Raw genomic sequence first — 26030 nt, 5'->3', positions numbered from 1 at the left:
AATAATGATAATAATAATAATAATATATAAAGCAATAGTTTCATCTGCTGGAACTCAAGCATGACTAAAAAAACAAACAAAATGTCAACTTTTACTAAAACGTGTGACTGTTTGTGCTTCTCATTTGACAGAATCTGCTAAAACACATTGTAATGAAAGAAAAATAGTGACCATAAATGTCATTTAAATATGAAACGATGGCATGTTTCAGTTGCTACCGGGCAGATAAATATGTATAACCCACTTATGGGTTTGCGAGAATCCCATTACCGGAGGTGATTTTCAGTCTGCACCAATGCGGCATAATGTTATGTATCTATCACCGTGCACATGTGGGTGTCACTGTGTAATTATCTCATCTTTGTGAGAACCACTTTAAACTTTCCGTGCGTTGGATTTCATATTTTGGTCAAAGAGAAAAATTGCCTAATAAAACCTCTTATGTAAGAAGTTGTTTCACAAACCAATCACAATCAACACATCTAACGATAAATGACAATCTATAAGTGAACGCTGGTTTATTGTCAACATGCAAATAAATAGGTTAAGCCTCAACCATATTTCCTCAAAGAGACGGAGAGAGAACAGAACAGAGGGGGGGGGGCCAAGTAAAGAGAGAACAAGAGAGAGACAGAGTGAACAGGGAGAGCTGTACAGGAATCCCGAGGGGCTGCAACTCCCCAGCATCTCAGTGTATAAATAGAAGTCAGCCTTATTCCCCGAGCAGGGAAGATGAAAACAGAGGAGAATCCACAGGAGGAGAGGTGAAAGAGCAGCGTGAAAAAAAAAGGGAAGCGAAAACAAAAATCTCCTGAATCAGGACACCTGCAAAACGCTGTGGAAATATTCACACGTGGACGCGGCACGTGAGAACAAAGGCGTGACTTTGGTCCTCACTGCCGAATCGGGATGAAGATACCGGAGCAAAAGGAGCAAAAAAACTTGTTTATTATCTGATGTTTGATGTGTCAGACACTCATTTCCTCTCCCTTGCTTCCGAGGAACGTTTTTCTCTGCTTCTTTTTCTCCGACTCGGGCCACAACAAAAGTCTAAAATAACTCGCTACTGCAGCCTTTTCCGCAAAACCCGAGACTTCAGGAGACCCTGCTCCCCAGTCTCCCCACAACATCACATTTAACCACCACAATGACTCTCAAATATTAAAAAGTTCTGCTTTAAAAAAAAACTGACTCTTTGCACTGTTTGGACCACTTGTGTGTCCGGCTGGAGAGAAAAGACGATAAGGATCAGTTCCATTTACGTCTGCAAAGGTTTAACGCCTAAATGAAGCTCCTGCTCTTTAAATTTTCAACTTATTTTGAATCCCCCCAATGGCGCCAGAAATATGAAAACTCTCGTTAACCTTCAGCAAAAGATGGAAACTTTTCAAATAGTCACGACGACACTAATTTCAGGGCGTATTCTAAAATCTTACAATATACCAACGACCTGTAACGGAGGGAAGATCTGTCTCTGTGATTGCCTTTGTGCGGCAAACCTCCCCTCCGTACACATATTTGCATTGATTTGTCTGTGCTCGCTCTCCCTCACTCACAGAATACTGCAGTGCACAATCTTCAGTGAGAAACGCTCCGCTGAGCAATAACCACAGTGTCTTTTTGAGCAGAGCGCAGTTCACTGCTGAAGTGAATCCGAGGCACGCGCACAGTTACGGTTTTTTTGAGGAAAGCGTGACGAAACAGCACAAGACGTGAATCGGAAAGACAAAAAACATCAACACACCTGCAAACGAACGTAAGCAGGACTAGTTTTACACATTTCCATTGACCTACTTCTCTAAAAATGCACATTATATCTGGAAATATATCGTTTTTAACCCATTTAACACCGGCTGTATCGCAGACGACGCAACACTTTGCACTTTGCAACCATGCAGCGGTTTGTGCCATCAGAAAAGTTCCAACGGTTTCTGAAAGCTGAGGAGTTTTCACGTATAAGAAATTATTATGCCAATTCTGTACCATTATTTTAGATATATAGATTAATATCCAATAAAAATCAATTAAGAAACTATGAAAATATTTAGGAGGATCTCATCGAAGATATCAGACAACGAGGGTACGAGCCTTTCCTTTCTTTGTTCACAACTGGGATCACAGAGTCCATTTTTACATTCTAATATTCAATATTTCAAGGTTATATAATTCTTATAAAGTTTCTTGAGCCTGTTCAGGGAACTCCTCCACACTCAGAGCAAGCATTCCACATTGACCTCTGTGACTGACTAACAGTAATGTTTAATATTCCTCCCAAAGTGTATTGACTGACTCTCTGGATAAAATTGTTCATTTTTTTTGCTATGTACATTGTCAGTCTACTAAATCTTTAAAGATGTTTAGTTGAATAAATAGTGGATTATCTGGCTCAAAATTGCTTCTCTGCCTCCGATTATTGGCGTCACTTTCGAACCTTTACTCAGAAAGCATGGAAGTGCGCATGACGCCGTTGACGCGCGCGGTGATTGACGTGAGCAAAAAAAAGTGCATCATGCATCTCGCTTAACTGAGCAACATAAGCGATCGCAGGCAGGCGGGCAAGAAGGGACGAGGAATTATTAGTAATTCTGATGAACAAGTTTAGAATAATTAAAAGCATAATGAGACATTAATATGTCATTTAGCGACACATAGCATGTCAGCGGTGAATAAATCAACCCCCGCCTTTATGACAAAAAAGAATTAAATATCCACTTAATTGCTAATTTTGCATTTGATTAGTCATTATCCCGTCACTGACATCACATCACAGTCAATTCCATGAATGAATCACTCTCACAGTGTCTGTGCTAATTGGCATTGAGCCGGTGTCATCCCCGCCCCCCTCCCCACCAACAGTCTGTCCAAACAGAAGTTTAGACAAGCACAACAAACATCTCTCACTCGTTAAATGAATATTCCACCTCATTTGTGCCACACATACTTGTTTAATTTAAAGTGTGACGCTGTAAATTATCCGTAGACTCAACGCAAGTTTAATTTTCAGCAATATTTCGCCGGAGCAAATGATGTCATTACTTTTTTTCCTTGTGACAAGAAACTGTTCATCTGTGAAATGCTACGAGAGATGTTTTAAAACGCATCTGTGTGCTGTTTGTTGTCAGTTTTATCCGTGGTGATGTATTATACTGTTTTAAGTAAGTTTATAAAGGATATTGCAGAACCATTTTTCAGCCTTTAATGGATAGTTTTATTATTTCCAACTCTATAATTGTATAATAGCTCTCCTTAAACGTAATTAGTCTGCTGCAACTTATTATTTTTTATATTGTTCAAACTCATTTTTGTTCAGGGGCCACATACGGCACAATTTGATCTCATGTGGGCAGGACCACTAAAATAAGAGCATAATAACCTATGAACAACAAGAATTCTGAATTCTTCTCCTTACTTTTACATTTAATGTAGGATATTCTTACAAAACATGAATTTACTTGAGAGATATAAGTGTAATTTACCATTTACACATCACACTGGATCTATAAAGGCACAAACATTTAGTCACAGGTATCTGGAAGTTAAAAATATTGTATTTGACATTAGAGTTTAGATTGTAATCATAATGTGAAATTTTAATAAATTCATCCAGAGGGTCGGATTGGACCCTCTGGCGGGCCGATTCTGGCCCCCAGGCTGTAAGTTTGACACCCCTGGTTGAAATGATTTAAAAAAAGTCTGAAAATGATAATTATCCCAAACAAAATGTCACGTAGTTAAATATCTTTGTGTATAGAAACAAAAAGAAACAGAAAAACCGAAATATTTTGCAAATCTGAGGTGAAACCTTCATAGAAATGACCCTTTATTATACTGATACTGAAGAAAACTATATTACCCTAGCCCTAAAAAAGAAAGTGAAGTAACACATTATTTAGACATATAGTCCATAATTGCACAAGATAATTTAGCACATTCACAATTTGCCTTTTTAAAAAAAAAACATGTCTATATATATAAATATACATATATATATATAGAGAGAGATACATAAATATGTATCTATACATACATACATACATACATGTATGTATCTATATATGTATCTATATATATGTATACATAGGTACAGTATATACATGTATATATCTGATACAAACAACTGACGACTGTCTTGTTCCCATCATAAATTCAGCTCACTATCCACTCGCTGCTGAAAGGGAAGAAAAATGTCCACATACATCCCATCATGATTTATTAATCCGCTCTCCCTCCTTCATCTCAACCATCCCACCATCAATTATTCCATCAATATTCTTGCCCTTAAAGTACAGGGTTCAGGCTTCAGTCCCTGAACTTTAAATCTCCATATTCTCCCAATTCAACCTCAAGACAATTCGGCCCATAAGGACTGGACTGCCAGCTGGGATTGACCAGAGGTCAGCTAATGCTATGCTAATTAGGGCTCGGTTCATGTCGCCATGGCTCGGCCGACTCCTCCCAAGTCAGAAATGTGCTTCACGTTGAAGAGGGTGAAAGAGTGTGAAAGAGTGCAGCGTGTGCTCAGGAAGGACAAATGCAAATATAACCGCAGAGCAGTGTCTGTTCCTGTTGCTTAGCTATCGTCATCTGCTCCAAGCTGCAACGCTAAACACACGTTTCCTAAAAGATGAATCCATACGCGGAGCATCGGCATGCAAATTACGGACTCTTACACCCCTCTATTTCCTAAGTGTGTCAGAGAACTATTGTTTGCATACCAGAAACGGCAAAAATGGACGTTCTGGGTGGTTTGTCCGTTCAGGCCGTTGTAGAAACAGCACAAACCAAGATGTTTCCATATTACCAGGCCTTTAAGCTATGACTTTTTATCCAAAATTAGGACATCTGTTCAAACTTTGAGGTGGATCGTTCAACCTTGAACCTTAAAAACCTGTCCGAGTTCAAAACATACAGCCTGGAAGTCCATCACACCTTCTGAAGTATTAACACCTTGGCAGAAAAGAAAGGGACACAAGTAAACTAAGCCAACACCATGAGGAAGTATTTCAAGTTCTAAAAACCGTAAATGAGGAAGCTAGCAACAAACAGGGACTTTGCAGCGCCAATTTCCTCAAATTCAAGGCCCAAATGTACTGACACATCTTAAGATGGGAGGGTAACTTGTAAAAGCCGCTTCGCCCCATGGCGTCCACTTTTATCGATTTGCAATATGCTCTGCATCTGAAGTGATTGTCCTTGGGATCTTGGTCAAAGTCAGCCTTTGGAATTTGTCTTTGGTGAGACAGAGATCTTGGAATTTTTCATTTCCCAGGCATCGCGTCGTCATTTGCGCTCTCTCCCTTACATTTACTCGCTCATTGTTCTGCACAGAATCCACAACACTAGTCTACGTACGAGTATGAAACAGTAGGTGGTGTCGTAACAAAACAAGGGAGACATTCACCAAAATGTCAACTGAACTTCTTTCTTGCACATGATTCAAGCACTTTCAATGTCTATTTAGGGGAATTTTCAAAAACTTTCAAGGGCCTTGAAGCATTTTTTTTTCAAATTCACAAACTTTCAAGGATTTCAAGGACCCATGGCAACCCTGAGGTGATCAACCTCTAAAAAAAAGGGGTAATAATAATGATTATATATAATATAATATATCAATGTCATACACTGGACCTTTAACGCTTAAAATCTGATCTTCAAAAGAAGAGATGGAAACATTTTAGTAACTACAGAATAACTAGTGAACTAAAGCCATTCAGGTCATGGAGTTAAGCTGAAATGTACGGTTTATTTCCCAAATTTCCCAATGAGGAAGTATCTATCTGTCCGTCTAGTGATCCCAACTAATAAATACAGAGGACAATCGTGTTGCTCATAAACCAAACCTGGTCCTTCACATCAAAGCGGTGATGCACTCATCGATGTTCCACAAGGGACCGAGAGACAAGGACTATTTTGTTCCACCTGAATTTTTTTTTGCCCCAGTTTGGTATTTTTGGCAACCGTTTCATCAGTGCTCGAGCAAACTGAGTCGTTAGGCGCGGTGTGTACGGCACATTTGGCCACCTGCAAGAGAACTTTGTGAATGAGTAAACCTCTTTTGTAACCTGCTAGTTTGCAAGATTGTAAACTGTTTTTTTTTTTGCGTTAATTCGTTTTGGGTTGACTCCAGTGGGGGCAAGAATAAAAAAAATAAAAAAAATCCAGATGGCCATTTTGCCCATGCTAGCAGGATTCAAATGATGAATGTTTTTGCAACACGGTGTAGCTCTCACCACGTACTGTTTCAGCACAAATGTTGATTTTTTTTTTTTTAAATAAACTCATCCATGGCTACAACTCACAACATTAATTATTTTCAGTTGGTCAAATGTTAGAAAAGTGATCTAATGAATTGCTTTAATTACAGTGATGTAAAATGAAAAATCACCCCATCATCACATTTAATAAAGTGGAAGGAGTTTGCCATTTTGGCTTGATAAAATAGTGTATAATTAAGGCACTAATAAATTCATTAATTAACAAGTCCTGAGCCCTCAGTTAATAGCTAATTTTTAATTTTACCCAAGTTAAGAAGCCATGTGAAATACGCCAACTGGCCACTTTAATGGGTACACCTGTGCAAGTGCTTATCACACGGAAGCAACTTCACGGTCCCAGTAACCCTTTTTGGTCAAAAAGAGAGTATGAAGAATACAGTAACCATGGAAACTTGCTTGAGATTGTATGACAAAGTGTTGTACACAAATGTACAACACAGTGCCTAAAGAATACAAAAAGGACACAACTGAGGGCGGTTTCCTGGTGAGAAATCGCCACTATTTGAATGAAGTATGAACTCAACGGTCATGGACTCTGAACATGGTAAGTATGACCTGGCCCTGAATACATTTAGGCATCTAGACATGGTCCACATGAGCTGCTGAAGTTCAAACCCAGCATAAGAATGGGGAAAGGAAGGTTTAAATGTGGGTGATTGTTGGAGGGCTGAGAAAATAAAATATCCAGAGAGCAACAGAAAATACATTTTTTGATGCCAGAGGATAATTGCCAATCTGGTTTGAGGAGACTGACAGGCAACAGTAGCTCAAATAACCACTTGTTGCAAACAAGGTTTGCAGAAGAACATCACTGAGCGAACATCACAACAAACGCAAAAGCAAAAGATCACACCAGCCACTTTGTTATGTTCCCCTGTACCTCCAGAATCTGTAAAACAAACAGAACAGATAACACGGTTTCCACACCTTGGTTGACATCAAATTCAAGGACTTTCCACAAAAATAGGATATCCCTTCATACTTCTGGGGGATAGTTCAACCTCGAACCTTAAAAACCTGTCCCAGGTTTAAAACGTACAGAGAGCACAGTGACATCAGAAAACTAAACCACACCAAAGCATCTAAAATGTCGCGTGTTGAAGTATTTCAAGTTCTACACTGTAAATGAGAATCCAGCAACAAACAGGGATCCAACACCTTGCTTGACCTAGCTTGACATCAAATTCAAGGACTTTTCAAAGACTTTCCAGTGCCATTCTTTGTAATTATTTTGGTGAGACAGAGATCTTGGAATTTTCATTTCCCAGGCATCACATCATGCTCAACTTTACTCGCTCATTATTCTTCATGTACTCTCACGTCAACAACAGAGAGAGACAGTGGACAGTGTCCACAACACCGCTATGTAGGCGTAGTACGTACATCGAGCAATGCAGGGCATGAAACAGTTGGTCGGGTCATAACAGGCAAGGGCACACCACATATCAACTCATCATGTTTCTTGCACAAAATTCAATTTGGCCAATTTTCAAAAACTTTCAAGGACCTTGCATTTTTCTTTCAAATTCACAAACTTTCAAGGTTTTCAAGGACCCGTGGGAATCCAAAAAAAAAAAGAAAAAAAGAGTGTGACTGAAGTGAAGCAAACTCACCAGATTGGTGCGTGTTGATGGACACATTTGCCAGCGAGCGCGCCGCCACGCCCAGCCCGGTCACGCCATTCACGGCCTCCACGTGGAAAGTGTAGCTGGCATGCGTTGCGTAGTCCAGTATCGCCACAGAGGTTCCAGTCAGACCAAGAGGCCGCGGGATGAACCTCAGGTCGGGCTCGCACGGCTCGCACCGAGTCGCGGCGCGGTCGCCGTCGCTCCCGTCGCAGCGCTGACACAGGACGTTGTACGTGACGTCCTCCCTGCCTCCAGAGTCTCTCGGAGGCATCCACTGCAAGAAGAGAGCCGTGTCATTGATCAGTGAGACCAGGTTCCTGGGAGCCGACGGAGGCCCTGAAGAGAAATAAAAATAATATTTAGCAGGGGGAGAAGTCGATACCTCATTGATAATATACCGGTCGTATTTTCTTTTTCAAGACAAATAACAAGAGAAAACAATATCAAAGCGTTGAAAATAAATCCTGGGTATATAGTGGAAATGTATGGATGGTAAAATAAGGAGATGGAGGATGAATGTGGGGACCAACATACACTGGTTATGGGTATTAACAGTGTCTTCATCAATTTCATAAAGACATTTTTATTCAACTTTCAATGAACTTATCACACAGTATCCTTATACATTGCTTCGCATCCCATAATTCCTTCAAAACGGGACAATGTGTAAATTAGGTAAAGAAGAAAAACAAAAATCAAGTTTTTAAAATATTCAACATACATTATCAATAATTATAAAACATACAGAGGGGTTTGTTGAGGTTCTATTAATAGTGTGTTTACAAAAGGAAATGTTAAATACTACAGGGTTTTTCTGTATTCTACACTTAAATCTTTGATTTGTTATTGCAAAAAGTAACAGAAAACACCAAGTGGGAACATGATTGCCAAAATCTGTCCCTTCAAAAGGCCAAAAAAGGGCAAATAATTGGAATATTTCTCTGCACAGTTTGCTTGTAGGTACATGAGTTGTGTGGGTGGTCGACTTCCAGCACATGCTGCAGTAAATCGTTCCAAAAGCTCGTGACGGTTTCTCGGATGAGACTGTTCACATTTCATTTTTTCACAACTCTGTAAAAAGTTGTGAGGGCGTCTTTGTACATGTGCGTGCATCTGTGTGTAGGTGTGCGACTGCTAGGGTTTTCAAAGGGCCCCGAGTGTTTCATTCCAGCACGATACTTTTATTAAAGCCTCCAACTCAAATCATCATCACCGCATTAAAATGCATGTTTATTTCACACTTGAAACAGAGACATTTAAAGTCGCTGTCAGTGAAATACTGTTGCTCAGTCTCATAATCATCATAAATCAATATTTTAAGGCAATAAGGGGATATTATGTGACATGTTACTCATCCTACTTGCAATATATAACGTTGTAACAATATCAATACAATAGCTCATGTGCAATCCTGTTTAAACTGTAAATAATCAAGCTCATATTGTATACTCTGGTAACTTAATGTCTATAACATATATTCTATTTGTACCTTTTTAAATATACACGTTTATCTGTACTGTCTTTGCTACTGTGACACTGTTAAATTCCCCATTGCAGGACTAATAAAGAACTATCTTATCTTATCTTATCTTGTTTGTGTTTCTCAAATGAGAGTGACAATAACCTGTAAATACACAATATATACAATATTTAGTGTTAATGATCTGTATTACATGATCTTAAAATACAATTATTAATTACTACCTTTCATTTCAGATAATACCGGGTCTATTTATTTGGCGTTTTAACGTTACTGACGTGTGTTGTGCCTAAAAAAGTGGTCAAATTCTGCTGCAACTCAAATATTTAGCCTTAAAATTAAAGTAGAGCTATTAAAGTGAGTTCTTCTAAATATAATTTTGTCAATTCCACTTCCCCAGAGCCATAACCACCCTGAAATCCTTAGAATTAACCTCTACTGTAGAACTGTGCATTATTATTCTAACGTCATTCTTTTTTCTCATTTATTTTTACTTTTGCTTGTCGTTTGTACATGTGCACTTTAAGGGAAGCTCTCAAAATTCCATTTGTATCATGTATACAACGACAATAAAGGAATCTCTCTAAATATAATACTTAAGTGTATTTCTCAAAATGTACTCAATATAAAAAATGTGATGATTTTCAAGACAGTAACAGCCTTTAAAACCAGGAAGAGTTCTCACAGACACCTTATCTGAGACCGAATCTTGTCTCATCGTGTCATGATATAGATATAATATAGATATATATAACACACACAGGAGCCAGGTGGTAATGAGGTGACATATGAGGGAGTTGAATGCAAACAGAAATGCACAGGAGCATTAAAGCAGCTTTAAACTTAGCTCAATTGGCTATTAACTATAATTGACTTCCATTAAAAATATCAGCCAACTCCTTTACTTCCAGTCAGACTTTGTAAGGCAGGGGTGTCAAACTCCTTATAATTTGAGGGCCACATACAGAACAATTTAAAAAACAATAGCATAATAATCTATTAACAACAAGAAACTCCAAATGTTTTCCATTTTTTGTTATAAATTTAATAAAGTATCTTGTTACTAAACACATTATGAACAACCGGACAATTCTTGAGGGAAAATTAGTGCAATTTTGATTTTTTTTATAGCCAATTTTTATACCTAAATTTACCATTTACATATGTGCATTACAACTTACAGATCACAGTGGCTATACAGTGGTATCTGGGGCTGAAGAATATAGTATTTCACATTATTATGAAAAATGTTCGCAAATTTATCCCATGGGCCGGATTGGACCCTTCAGTGTGCCGGTTCTGGCCCGCAGGCCGTATGTTTGACACCCCTGTTGTAAGAATGTCTGATATAGATCAAAAAAAATGTTGCATTGTCTTTTAGTTGTTAGCCCTGAATTCAAAATGACCTAAAACAGAGGTCTTCACTTTTTTTATACACTTTATTTATGTTTAAAATAAAAAAAAATGAATAGCTTGCATGCATTTATAATTATAAAGGCAGTGGCATGGTCACCTGACCATACTGTACCTCACACATGAATGTGCGCAAGGTACGTTCATACATGGGCAATAGGCCCAGTTTAATATAAAATCTATTTTATACAATATATACATATATATAGTAGGGGGGTCCCTGCTCCATCTCCCCAACAGTTGAAGACCTCAAAATGGCCTAAAACGAATAAAAAGGCGTTCAAATGTAAGCCTTGTGAGGGGAGAAAAAGTGGAGCACAGGTGCACAGCCTCAGCTAAATTCTATAATTCGTCGCTAAACACTCTTCGTAACGTCTGCGGGCACCGACTTTTGAACATTGTTGGTTAACAGCTTACTGGAAAAAGTTGGGTTGGCTTATTGAGAACCAGGAAGTTGCTTATAGTGAAATGCGAAGCTAAATTTAAGCACACAAATCAACACAATTTATTTTCTATAGACACTTAAAAAAAGGAGAATTTCAGAAAAATGATTCGACTCACTGGTGCACGCCATGGTGGCTGGGTCTTTGACGGCTCTGTAGAAGCCTTTGTCGCAGTGGCAGATGGTGGCGGCCTGGTCGTGGCTGGAGCTGTGCAGTGGACACTTGGAGCATTTGGAGTTCCCAGCAAATGCCTTGAAGGAGCCGGGCCTACACGCTGGAGACAGAGCGAGGCAGAGTTACCGCGACGCTCAATGTTCCTCGTGCAATTGCATTTCCATTCAGCGCACATGGGCTACATTTAAGTCAGAGCTCCAGCTGCCTGTCTCCTCACCTGTGGTCTGACCTCATTTCCCCAGGTACAATGAATCACTGTCGCCGCAGTTATTAGCTCGCTAAGCCACATGCTAATGGCCCCCGCGCATTGTCCAGTCCAACAAATGGCACACACACCTGTAAAAGCACCTTCTCTGAATAAGAGAACCTCACAGACGCGCAGATGATATAAGTTCTTAGATCAACCTCGGACTGGATAGCGATGTTAGGCGTGTGCGCTAGCAGAGACATTCACAGTGCCACAATCTTTGTTGCTGTTGATACAAGTCATGTTAGAGTACATATCAAATACAAGTACACATTAAAGTACATATTAAATAGGCTGAGCAGAAGATGTACATAGAGAGTTACTAGCATTTCGCCGCAGTTATTAGCTCGCTAAGCCACATGCTAATGGCCCCCGCGCATTGTCCAGTCCAACAAATGGCACACGCACCTGTAAAAGCACCTTCTCTGAATAAGAGAACCTCACAGACGCGCAGATGATATAAGTTCTTAGATCAACCTCGGACTGGATAGCGATGTTAGGCGTGTGCGCTAGCAGAGACATTCACGGTGCCACAATCTTTGTTGCTGTTGATACAAGTCATGTTAAAGTACATATCAAATACAAGTACACATTAAAGTACATATTAAATAGACTGAGCAGAAGATGTACATAGAGAGTTACTAGCATTTACTTCAGTAGTTCTTTATCATTTCTATTAGTCTAATGGAGTGGTTCACAAACTGGGGGTGGCAAACCCTGGAGAGGTATAAAGAAGTCATTTCAAAGCTCTCATGTCTGCTACTCTTCCACGGAACCCTTTGCAAAAATATCCACCAAAAAACATGAAACGATTGGCTGAAAATATCCAGTGACGGCCTCAGATTGAAATTAGAGATGAGAACGCTAGGTACACAAAGAATGACTTTACAAAAAAAGAGACATTTTCAAAAACGGCATCAATGAAACTGAAGTTGAACTGAAAGTGATATTGTTAGACGTTGACATCTTTTCATTATGAAAATGTTTAACCAACCATTTACCGTCAGCCATCATTTGGTGAAACCGGTTTTAATAAATTCCGCACTTTCAAATACACTTAAACGTAAACGTTTGAATTGTTTGTCAAGGCCGTTTACAGAAAGAGGGCCTGAACACAGAAATAATGTTTTATGGAATTCAATTACACTCTGCGTTCAGCTGAAAATGTTGTGCTGTTCTAAGCATATTTCAGATTTCCATCTGCACCCTGGTTCACGTTACTACCTCATTACTACTCCTCTCCCATTTTACTGTCCCACTTTTCCTGCACACCAATTCAGCCGGCTCTCCTCTCCCGATGACTCCACTTTTCCTCTTAACTGTTCACCACCGCCGCCACACATTTAAACCTTTTCACGTTTCTAACGACGTGTTCATTTTCCCCACTTCTCCTTCCTTCTGCATTTCTTTTCAGAAGATGGTAAAACCATTAAAGTTCTTCCCGGAATTATTTCAGCAGTGAGTGGGGAGGGGGAAAAAAGGGAAATGATGGGTTGCGGTTATTCAATAATGTGGAAATCTCAAGATCATTTTGATGTCAGAGCCATTTGAATTAGAATATGTGTGTATGTGGGTAAACTGGGACTGCACGCAGTCAGGACAGGGCCCTCGCGTCCCCCACGCATGTCGGAGAGTGCAGCAGTTCCCTGACCTCACTTTTGAATCTGCAAAACCTTTCGACAACCTTTTGCTTTTGATGTGTCTGCTTCATTTAGGGTAGGGTGCAAATCGTCAAAATTAAAAATTCAACTTCCTGTTGAGTTGAGGCCACTTTTTTTGCTCGTCTTCATATCAATATACAGATTATAATTATTTTGTGCCTCACGGACCATATTAGCCCATTGAGAAGCATTAAAAACATGATCCAGCTCTTGACGTTAGCCATTGTATTTATAGTGCAAATTGTCTAAACTATTTCCTTTGACATTACTTTACATGTCATTTAGCAGACGCTTTTATCCAAAGCTACTTACAAGGGAATTGAGTACAATCAGCCAGGGGTGGAGTTGAACTTGCGACCATGATGTCTTTTGCACACAGGGTGCCAGTTCTAACCACTGAGCCACTCCATCCCCACCCTTGAGTAATGAATAGCTGCTGCCCTGCATGCAGTTCTGCTTAATTGGTACTAATTATGTAGGTAAAATGAAGTAAATTGCACTCACTGCATGCAGTCGACGTATTCATACGTTGATGGACATTCATGTGCATTTTCCACAGCGTTATTATCTACTCACAAGTCAACTGCATGTTCTGTTGTTCTTCACATAGACAACAGCACCAACATTAAATGACCTATTTAACATGTCTGCTGCACATCATGTGATGTTCTGTTCTTGGTTTGGTTTATTTAAAAAAAAAGCACCTGGTTAGAGCCGGTGGGGAAAAAGAACATAGCTTTGCAACAACCCTCTCCATACAAAACCCAACGCACTGCAACATTAAAACACACCGGAAAATCCTCGTAACTCCTCGACAATCCCTGACAAATCTTCTGACATTTAGAGGAAAGCTGGTCTCAAAGTGCTGCTTTAGGGAGGATGTCTTTGCTTTGTTAAACACTTTGGTTCAACTTTCAAGCAAAGTTTTGCCTTAAAGTTCCTACGGAAGAGAATCAGGGGCCACATGTAAAAAAAACAACAAAAAAAACAGCATGAATTCAGCATGAAGTCATAATTCTGAGACTAAAGTTACAGTTGTGAGATTAAAGTCAGAATTCTGAGATTAAAGTCATTTATCTCATAATTCTGATTTTTTTGAATTCTGAGATTAAAGAAAATGTCAGAATTCTAAGAATAAAGAAAAGGTCAGAATTCTGAGAATAAAGAAAAAGTCAGAACTCTGAGATTAAAGTCAGAATTCTGAGATTAAAGTCAGAATTCTGAGATTAAAGAAAAATAAATCTGAGAAAAAAAAATTCTGAGATTTAAGTCAGAATTCTGAGATTAAAGAAGAATAAATCTGAGAAAAAAGAAAAATAAATCTGAGAAAAAAGTCAGAATTCTGAGATTAAAGTCAGAATTCTGAGATTAAAGGAAAATAAATCTGAGAAAAAAGAAAAATAAATCTGAGAAAAAAGTCTGAATTCTGAGATTAAAGACACTGTAGGGAAATCAAATGAATGCCCAAATGTGCTTTTTACATCACTATCTATTCTTTCCCAGTATTTTCAGATGTAAAACTTCCTTTAAAAACATCTTTACACGACACGCAGAGTAGAGGGAAAATAAAAAAAAACTAGATGTGGTTGTGGTGGACATAACTGAGCATGAAGTTACATAAAAAGGAATGACACAGAAGATTATCACAGGCAGAAAACACCGCCAACAGCACATTAGCGCCAAGTTTCTAATGAGATGAGTAATCTGTCACTCAACTTCCCATTTTTGAGGAAGCTCATTCTCCTCAGATATTACTTTGCTGTTGTGCCGAGCTCCTGCCAAAGGCAACACAATCACACACACACACACACACACACACACACACACACACACATCCATTTGAGTTTCCAGCTGCTCTCCCTGTTAGTTATGAGCCGACTACAACAACAATTACAATCCTCCCACATGTCCATCAAAAATTTAGAAAGCCACCCCACACACACACACACACACACACACACACACACACAAAACATGGAGAATGAGACATAATGAGATCCAATTTGGTCACTATTGGCTTTTTGTCAAGGAAGACATTCTTATTCATGAAAGGAACAATATTGGCACAAAATACATATTTCCATTTAGAGGAGATACAGCTGTGTGCACACACACACACACACACGGGGGGAAAAAAAGACAATATGAAACACTGTGTTTGCCCAGTAAATAACCTCAGGTCTGAAAGTAACAATTATCTATTATTCTGCCGCTTATTTTTTTGTCAATGATTTGATTTAATATTTGGACGGTAAAATGAAAACAGTGAAAATCGCTCTCGCCGGGAGATGCGGGCACATAATGAATGAATGAATGAATATGTAATGAATAGACAACGGAAAATCAGCACGGCCTCGCGCGCTTTAAGCGCTGGTGATTAAACATTTACAACTTTTCAAATTTCAAATGATTAGATCACTGCTTGCTACGGAAAAAAAAAAAAAAATGTGACTGCAGGTACAGGAAAGGTCACCTGACCTGACCTTTGAAAATATTCTATATTGTAAAGAATTTTATAGCTTTAAAGAGCTTATTTTTTAATTCTAATGATGCAGGCATGTTTGCAAACTTCCCTTCTATTTCAATTGCAGTGTTAAACTAACACGTTTCTGCCAGACTTTCAGTCAGTTGTGGGCACAACAACAATTATCACCTTGAAAGTGTGATCAAACTGTTGAAATTAGATTTAGAATTTCTTATTTTAACCCACACACAGTAGTGAACAAACACAGAAAAAAGTCAGAATTCTGAGATTAAAGTCAGTATTCTGAGATTAGTCAGAATTCTGAGATTAAAGTCAGTATTCTGAGAATAATAATGGAATTGAGGGATCTCCGTATTGACATTGTGAAATCTATCTTGTCAAATAGGATATGTACATGTTTTACAGGTTTTTAAAAGTACTTCCCCATACATAAGTACAATATGGCATAAAAATGTAGTTATATACGAACTAGAATCTCATCCAGAGGGTGAGAAATACTTCATGTAGCTTCATGCTATGGAAAATGAAGTGAAGCATCTTCCCTCTCCATCATCTCCTATCTGAACGCTGCTACTGAACTGTGTTTGCAAACCATGGAAAATGATCCTATTTTTACACGCTGTAAAAAAAAGTAGAACATCTTAATGTTTGTTTTACACATGTCATCATTACTTTTAAAGTGTTTTCCAGATAAACAAGGCGGAGAGGAGGAGGAGGAGGAGAAGTTGGTCCTGCTGTGTCACAAAGCGAGACGTCTGCGCCACGTCCACCGAGCAGCAGAAAATTTGTCGCAAATTGTTTGGGTGTTATGAAGATATTCTGGAGGATGTTGACAGCATTGGTAATAATAATAATAATAAAAAAAACAAACATAATTCCTTCTCAGCCCTAAGCAGGTGCTCATTGACCTTAACACAACCACATTCACGAGCATGAAATTGTTGAAGTCCCCTAAAAGCAAATGTAGAGTTTTATCTTCTTCACACATTATATGTTGGAAAATAGTGGCAGAGAACACGTGAATAAATTACAACTGTGGAGAAAAGAATTACGGAGTGAAGAGTGGGGATAGTTTCTCTCCAGTGTTTAAAAATGTGGGCTCACTGTCACCCATAGATTCCATAACAAGCTTTATCAGAGGTTTACGCGTTAGTAACTGCACATGCTCCTACACTACTGACAAATTTGTCCTGATAATGTGTTTTGTCTTGATGCAAAAACCACTTACCTTAAAAAGGTAAATCACTTTAAACCAACTTTGTAACCTATTTTCAACGTTTTAATGATTAGATGATCCAGTCGACACGCAGGACCACAATCAAACGATTTCAGGGAGGGATGTGAGATCTCACAGAAACTTGCGTGATTTAACATGACTTTAGAATATAAACAGACATAGAGCTGACTATACTGTCGTCATCGTCAGTTAACCCTTAAGAGTTCCTTAAAAAAAACTTACTAATTTGCTCCTAGCAGCGGAAAATGGCACCTTCCAAAAGCTGCTATAAAAACATAATATATTAATATTGCAGTTTTTAAATTGTGATCAGAAAGGTGAAAAATTTCACTTCTATACACGTTTGTTAAATAAAGGGTTTGATATCAGAGCTTTAACCTCAATATTCAGCACAAACAGCAACAGTCGTCGACTTCGGTCCCCACTAAAGCGAATGTAGATTAGCAGAGAATGTTAGTAGCACATTGTTCTGTGGCACAAGTGATTGAAACACTGTCATGTGTCATGAACGTGTTAACAAACATATAAATAAACTAAATAAAATAAATAAATAGTAGTTAATAAGCAACGCAATCTTGGTTCAGAAATGTGAGCTTACACAAATCGGTAAAAGAATGCACAGTGGCAACTTATGATCTGACAACTATGTTGATTTAGCATGTTCTACATGTGATAAATAAAAACACAAAATAATAGACCTGGAGTTTCTTTTAAAGCAATACTGATATTTTCTGTTGAGTTTTCATCAAAAACGCCCCTATGTCATATGATTAACCACTGATCCTGAGTCTGGGTCTGAATGTGGATCAGCACTAAAACATAATCACGTCTTCCTTAGGCCATAACCTTCATTCCAAGAAGATTTCATCAAAATCCAATCTTAACTTTTTGAGTTATAGTGCTCAAAAAGCGGCGAGTCAGACAAACAGAAAAACAAACAGACAAAATGTGAAGAAAAACATAACCTCCTTGGCAGAGATAATAATAAATTGAAGGATGCTGCGAAGCTCAGGGGAGCTGCCGAGTCGGGGGGTAATTTTCTATGGGTTCATTACTACAAGCAATCCCTTCTGAAATATATAGTAACTAGTCTATAAATATTGATCAGTGCAACTTAAAAAAAACAACAAAAAAAACACACCCTTTCCAAAGCACTTCACCACGCTTGGACTTTACCCACATGCTGAGAGTCTCACTTAAGAGAGCTTAAGATTTGAATGTCAACAGATAGCAGACACATTTACGAGACCGTAATGACAAAAGAAATAAGACTTGTTTAGACCAAATCCATTATTCGACATTTGCAGTTGCAGAAACACACAAAATTCAATCCAAACGACGTTTGGATTCACTCTGAAATATGATTCTAATCACATCACTGCAGTCTGGTTCCTCTGGCTGCTCAAAGCACATTTCACAATATCTTAGGAGTCCATCTCAATGCAACATAAAGTGACAATATCACAGACACTGATGCCCACTTTCTTATTACATTGGTCTGGACACGTGTGATCTGATTTGAGAGCGCAAACCTGATTTTGCCCCCCCGGTCTGGATGGAAGAGACTTTGAGTTGTTAGGGTGAGCAGAGTTGGGGAAACGTTCTCTTGGCTTCCGCTGTCAGAAAACAGATGGAGCTGGAGTCTCTGTTTACCCTGCATGGTCTTTCAGCTTTGATGTGCAGATGGGAAGTTCACAGAGAATGAGTGATGCGCCGCTCGCTCTGGCTGAGCAGCGTTAAAAGCCAGAGTAAACACACGCGCTCCTTAATGGACAGGGGAGAGGCAGCGTCCAGACCCAGACAATACATCCACACTTCCTCATTTCTTATTCAACCGAGTTTGAGCTTTGCACCTCGTCTGCCTGATCAACCTCACGTCTCCACGAAGCGGAGGGTTTTTTTTTTTTTAAAGTGAGTCTGACATGTATTTTCACAGAGGGAAGATAAAAACACATTTTTAATTATAATTTATAACAATATTATCATCCTCTATGAACAGAGATGTACTGATTTACTTCTGTTTTTATTGATGTGCTCTATAAATAAAGTTTATTTGACTTGGAGACAATGGAATATTGTTTGTCCTTAACTTGAAAACAGACTCCATCAAGCAAAACTATCAGACCTAACTGAGGGAGCGTTTGTGTGTATACACCGGCAGTACAGGGGGTGGGGCTCAAGAAGTTTTTTGAGAAGCAGAATTTAGTTAGGGACAAAATTATCATTTGAAGGGAGGGCTGCTGGATGATTACTGCCAAAAATGTTATCATGATAAAACCTAAAATTTCCTAAAATCTGTCAAAATCAATAATTGTCATAATAAACGTTAGCTTTCCAAGTTTAAGCAACAATTAATTGTGGTTTTTAAGCTTCATTATGGGTAAAAATAACAACAATCACAGCATTTGTGTTGTATCTCAAAGTTTGTTTGCACAACGCATGAACATGATATCCATATTTATTCAGTTTACGTTTGAATGTCACAGCGACGTCTAGATTTCGTCTGGGGTGAAAAAGGACGTCTCTAATATGATACTGTGACAAAAGGATGTGGAACAAATAGCATTAGCGCTATGATGTTGCCCTATCTGGGTCATGATATAACCAGCCTATCGCTAAGTAATTCTCTTGTGGTTCACACTGAATGAAAGAAAAAGAAAAAAAATCACAATAAAGCATTCGATTGAGATGTCAAAACAGTCTGGCGGAAAGCTATTGGGGTGGAGAGGAGGGTTTGATAAGCGCTGATGCCTTTGTTTAGGCAGCTGGAAGGGAAAGACAGACGTGGAGGCACTGAGCTCTGCTTATAGTTGAGTGAGCAGGGGTTTTCCCTATTCCCTCTATACCTCTCTCTCTCTCCCTCTCTCCATCCTCCCCCCCTCTCTTTAGCTCTTCCCCATGCTGCCTCTCAGACAGCTTTGATCACAGCAGCCTTTGAAGCAATGTTCCAAAATGAAAACGAGGAGAAAGCAGAAGTCACCGCAAGTTCAAGCCTAAACTTCGTGCACTCGCTGCCTGCAAAGTGGCAGACGGCTTCATCACGCACAGAACACACATTCTGCAAGACACGTGTGTGTGTGTGTGTGGGGTGTGTATAGAATTGAGCCTGTAATCCAATCATCTCATCTTAATGGGTCTTTAAGAAGAAGACCAATGGTAACGACTGCAAGGCAGAGAAATAAAAACAGGTTCTGGTTTTCCCTTCACTTGGTATGCAACTGTGATATTTCCAAGGATGTGGAGTCTGAATCCAGTACAGATTTTTTTCCCTTTAAGCTCTGCCTGCTTTATAATGTACGTGATTCTTGCATCAATGTGCACTGTGAGCGGAGGCCTAAGACACGCATCGAATACATGTGTTTTGAGTGGTTCACCATGGACAGCCCATGCATGCATGGCCTAGAGGGAATGAATTGGGCTTGTAACTCAAAGGACGTCAGATCAAATCCGAGCACTTGTCAAGGGCTGGGTTACGCCTGAGCAAGGCACCCAAACAAATTGGGTGTCTAATTAGTAGGCACCCAATTAGCTAATCATCATCATCATCATCTACCGCTTTATCCTCCACCAGAGGGTCGCGGAGGGTGCTGTGCCAATCTCAGCTACATCGGGCGATAGGCAGGGTACACCCTGGACAGTCCGCCAGTCCATCGCAGGGCCACACACACACGGAGACAAACAAACATTCACTCTCACACTCAGACCTATGGTCAATTTTAGGGTGTCCAATTTACCTAATCTCCACATTGAATGTTTTTGGACTGTGGGAGGAAGCCGGAGAACCCGGAGAGAACCCACGCACACGCGGGGTTCCAACCGGGGCTCGAACCCAGGTCTTCTCGCTGCAAGGCAAGATTGCTAACCCCCCCAATTAGCTAATTCTAAACTAATTCTAAAACAAGTTTGAAGATGATCAGAACAAAGCTGTAGGACAAGTTTGTTCAAATGCCACCGTGGTGAAATTGGTGATATCGCCAAAAAAAAAAGGCTGTTCAACCCAAGATGGCGGCTTTCTTGTGGGACTTACGGCAAAGTTGTCATTGGCTTTTTGGACCGTCCTGACATGATTAACGTGTATACCAATTTCCGTTCATGAATGTGAAACATTTTTAAAAAGATCACCCAATAAAAGCTTTTCTTCATTTTCGTCCACTTCCGTCACAAAAAAACCCCAGGAGTTTTGGGTTATGGGAAAGGCGTCACGAACGCGATCAATTTCCGGTTCCATTTCCGTTGCAATAGGTTCCTATGCACCTTGTGCTCTGACCCTAAAAATAAGTGTCATAAATTTGGCATCAAGCAATGCAGGGCATGAAACAGTAGGTGGCGTAGTAACCGACCTAAATACCAAATTAACTTATTTCTTGCACAAGATTCAAGCACTTTCAATGACCACGTCTATTTATTTAAACTTTCAAGGGCCTTGAATTTCAACCCGGTGGGGAAGCCTGTGTCATGATCTATGTTGTGAATTGGGTCACAATGGCTTGTCATCTTTAAGAAATGGGTTCCCACAAATAAAAAATGTGAAGAATAGGACAGCGTTGTTGCTGCGTGAGTCACTGACCCGTTCATTGACACTGATGAAGCCACAGAACAATGGAAAGAAGCAACCACTGTCAGGCAGCAGGGGAAAAATGGATGTGGGTCACCACCATTAGAGCAGAGTTCCTACACTGGTGTCACGTCAGTTATCTCTCCTGACTTCTGTGCGGTATAAAGATATAATGTGCATCATTTTACCATTAACCCTTAGAACACAGAGCATTGTGGCTGCTTTAGAAATGTGCAACATGGAGTGTCTTACATGCTTTTTCAAAAGCAAAAAGTAGTCCAAATTTTAAAAATCAGATTGAATTCATTTGTGAAATTTGGAAATTCGTCACAGTTCAAAGTTCTATTTTGTGTATTTTTCGATATAAAATGAAGCAGAAGAAGAGACTTGATTTACAATTTACACACCGGTGCCTTTAAGCTACCTAAAAACTAACAAGACCGACTAGTGTACGTACTGTATATGAGCCAAACTGTACATATCACTTTTTAAATCCAGTGAAATCTGGATTCTGTTCAAGATTATACGCTTTCTTAATCCTGTAACGTCTGGTGCAAAGCCCCCCATGAGGCATCAAGGAATTAAATATTCAGTAGTACTTGTTAGCCCAGTGTGTTGTCTTTTTTCTTATTCTATTGAATTTTTAACTGATGGGTCACGACTACTCATTATAAGCTCTCCCATGATCCCACACTGTGTCCCGACATGTTATTTTCTTGTTCTTTTGAATGAGAGACCACAGTGGCAGGCATTACATACTGTGTCTTTAAATAGTAGCATATACAGCTAAGAAAAATGTGAGGATAAAAAAAAAAAAACCTTAGTAGCCACATCCCCACAGGAGAATTGACGACATGAATTTTGAACTTGTAAGTGGAGGGTTGCTGGTTGAAAGTCCAGGACATTTCAGGGGCTGAGGTGCCCCCTGAGCAAGGCATCCAACTCTGATTGCTCACCTAAGCCCGGTTTGTGAGTTATTATGGTTTATTTGGGAGAATCAAACAATCCTGATTGATTAACCTGATTAAACTATTAATCAGGTACTTGTGTGGTCAGAAAATGTTGATCAGTGTTTACCAAACCTGGAAATGATAACGTACAAGACAAGAATACAAGACAGTTGGACATATTTGTTACTGTATTAACCAGGTTTTAAGGAGTCTCTTGAAATTATTTGACAGTGTGGAACAAATTTCAAATGTTCATGTAGAGCGTTCCAGGTGTTTTGCTCTTCTTACAGATAAAGGACGCGTTCCCTGAATGAGACTTTACAATTTTTCCACTTGAAGTTGCTCTGAGGGATCTGCTGCAGCTCTGGAGTGTAAGTTTAACCTTGTGAAAATGAATCATTTTGCATGGAGGTTTTCTATCGTAAAGAGGATTTGTTGTATGGACTTAATTGTTGACGGATTGGGTCAACAAACATGGGTAAAGAAGGGTGCAAATACAAGAAAATCTAAGTTAAATTTCACCTAAAGTGGCTCAGACTGAGAACGTGGTCGGGAACAGAGAGCGTGCTCTAACTTTAATCACGCACTGTGGCTCAATTTAGCTCCTGCCTTAATTACCAATAAGCCTCGTGAATGAAGGGGAAAGTTGGAGGAGATTTAGCAAAAGACTAGGTGTGAGATAAATTAGCAGTGAAACTAACAAATGAAGGCAATTAGCCACTTGGCTCCACAGTCTGTCTGCACAGTCTAGTTGAGAAACCAGGCCAGAGACTATTTAGAGCGACTCCACATTTTTACTTTTTCTTACGCCCATATTCAAGCAAAGCACCAGAAACAAAAACTTTTTTTTTGCCAAATTCTTGTGATGGACTTTTCAATTCCGAGCACAATATCGTTAAGGAGACGCCCTTCCGGGGAGCCAAAGTAATTATTTTGAAAGGTGGGAAAACTACGGGCGACAGACATTAATCTCATCACATTCACAGTCTTTACGGTCTCCGAGCAGCAAAGGGGGTGGTAGTGATGAGAGGCGGTGGCGGTGGGGCATTAAAAAGAAAGAATGACAGGAGAGGGAGGGGGAAAGGGATCAGGGGGGAGAACGAGGAGGGAATAAGTGCAGGGGAAATAAAGTGGACACGAGAGGAAAGACGCTGATGCGCGGAGGTGGAGCTGCGAGGAGATGAAGAGAGATGTGGATGGAAAGGATCAGACAAGGATGCAGGATCTTAGAAGAGGGAGGAGGGAATAGAAATTCTGTAAAGTCAGACTCCTGCAGATGACTGGGGAGGCCCCAGAGGCTCTTCTTCTCTTCTCTTCTCTTCTCTTCTCTTCTCTTCTCTTCTCTTCTCTTCAAATCGATCTCTTCTTTGTACTGTAGTAGTGCAGTCTTGGGTTGCCAGATACATTTGCTGATACTTTTACTCAATTTTTTTCTTTTTAAATAACATGGAATTGCATTGATTTTTAGTCTTTCAAATATTATCTCTCACAAATGCTCGGTTTACCTATTCAATATAATATTAGGTGTAACAGATTGGCTGTAAAATACTCTTGTATACTCTTTTATATAATCTTTTTTTTTTACCAGACACCAGACCGGGCACAGGAACAGTGGGCAGCAATGGGGCATTAGGTGCCTTGCTAATGGGCACGCAATCAGCCCTAGACCTGACAACCCTTGAGTTACGATTCCTTACCTCTTGGTCACAGGATGCTCGTATTTATGTATATATTATGTAAAAAGCTTATTGTAGTTAAAATGAATGACAACCAAGGACAAGTCTGGGATGCGTCTAGCCCCGCCCCCCCATGGCCCCACCTCTCATTCTGTCATGTCTGTTGGTGACATCCATGAACTCTGTGATCACCTAATGTGACGCAGTGACCATCATGACGTCATCAAAAGATAGAAGTATAAAAACCTCTAAAGACTTTCGACCAAAGCGACTCACCCCGGCAGTAGCCGTCCATCTCCTCGTGGCCGATGCTGCAGACGCAGTGGCCCAGCGGCACCAGCCAATCCCCGTCTGCGCCGCAGTACAACTTGGGCGTGTCCCTTTCCTCGGCATTCTCCACACACGCGCCGCGCACTTCCACCAGAGAGGACGAGTCCATGTGCGGCACCGTGTCAGGAAACGCGGCGAGGCTCCTGAGAGTCGACGGGCAGCGCTTGTAAAAGACCTGAAGTGTGATGAGGAAAATAAAAGGTCTTTTCCTCAGTGACACAGCTGTCGGTGGTTCACGCAGTCAGAAGTAACTCCAGACTGTTCACTGACCTTGACGGACACCAGAGCAATACAAGCGCCCACGTCCTGGAATGCCAAGTAGAAGCCCTTATGTGTCACCGGCCCGACCTCCCTGACCTCCGTGTTGAGGCGAAGCACGCGATCCCCGAGATCCGTCTGTGTGAAACTCTCGTCTGCTGCGATGGTGTCCACCTGCAGTCCGACAGCAAACAACTTCACTAGCACAGTTCAGTGAGACTTAAAGGGTCCAGTGTGTAAGAGTGGAATCAGATAAGCAATATCAAGCGTGACTTAGACTGTGGGTCTGGTGCTTCACTTTGTTCGCATTGCGTGTCCCAGAAGTCGAGTCAAGTTTCTAAGCAACGGCAGAGGCTCCGGCCAATCAAATTACATTTAAATGTGTTTAGCTCAAACTCTACACATCCCAGACGGAGCTGAAATTGACTTCTTTTTTTCTGTGACCCACGTCTATTAAGGGAAATGTTCAAAAACTTTCAAGGATTTCAAGGACCCGTGGGATCTCGATGTACACTGGCTGCATAATGACAAAAACGCTGGGGCTGCACAATTCTGGCACAATTTTTCACTCACGAACAAAAGATAAAATAAAAAGCGTCAATTCTAGTGGCTTAGGAGACATATCTAGTGACTCGTGGCGCCATAAGCAGGGGTGCCGTGCACAGGAAGAGGCACAAGAATCAAACCGAACAGTGCCGAACTGTAGGTCCGTTAAAAAGACAACAATCCTGAAAACGTGATTGTTAATCTCCAACATTTAGCAAAGCAAATGTCTAAAATCTCATCATTTACCAGAGGACTTGGTGGATTTGGCGGCGAGCCGAATGCAAACCTTTTTTCGGCACAAAAAAAGGTTTGCTGTGAATCGGACATTGCGTTTTTTCAACGTTTTATCGTGCAGCTCTGCAATACATTCTATTCCATTCTATTCTATTCTATCCCCTCCTATACGTTACACGCTGGACCTTCAATGATACCAGCACAGCAACAAAGAGCTGTTTTCCCCCATTATAGAGACTCATTAACCAACCTTGGCGTAGTCAAGAGGTCGAAAGCGTGTCGCTGCAGGCAGCGGCTCATCTGTCTGCAGATAAAAGAGGTTGAAGGTTTCCTTGCAGGTGCCAGACACCCAAGGAATGGAGTTGCAGTCTCTCAGAGTGAAACGCATCTCCACATAGACCTGAGTCAAAATAGGGAGAAAAGAAACATTTTATAGTA

At 40.1% G+C, this 26030-nt stretch overlaps 1 protein-coding gene across 2 annotated transcripts in view; it reads right to left on the bottom strand.

The window, feature by feature from the left end:
- Nucleotides 1-26030, bottom strand: part of epha6 (eph receptor A6) — a 90256-nt gene that overhangs the window by 15001 nt on the left and 49225 nt on the right. For both annotated transcript variants that reach the window (XM_044030399.1, XM_044030401.1), the window contains 5 exons: nt 25843-25992; nt 24825-24986; nt 24501-24729; nt 11358-11513; nt 7889-8239 (listed from right to left, as the gene is read on the bottom strand). In XM_044030399.1, the coding sequence (XP_043886334.1) occupies nt 7889-8239; nt 11358-11513; nt 24501-24729; nt 24825-24986; nt 25843-25992 (1048 nt within the window). The remainder of the gene's footprint in view (nt 1-7888; nt 8240-11357; nt 11514-24500; nt 24730-24824; nt 24987-25842; nt 25993-26030) is intronic.

The sequence above is a fragment of the Solea senegalensis genome, linkage group LG7, assembly GCF_019176455.1.
Source record: "Solea senegalensis isolate Sse05_10M linkage group LG7, IFAPA_SoseM_1, whole genome shotgun sequence".
Taxonomy (NCBI): Eukaryota; Metazoa; Chordata; class Actinopteri; order Pleuronectiformes; family Soleidae; genus Solea; species Solea senegalensis.
The sequence above is the reverse complement of the archived record's forward strand: the minus strand, read 5'-3'. Positions and strand labels throughout refer to the sequence as shown.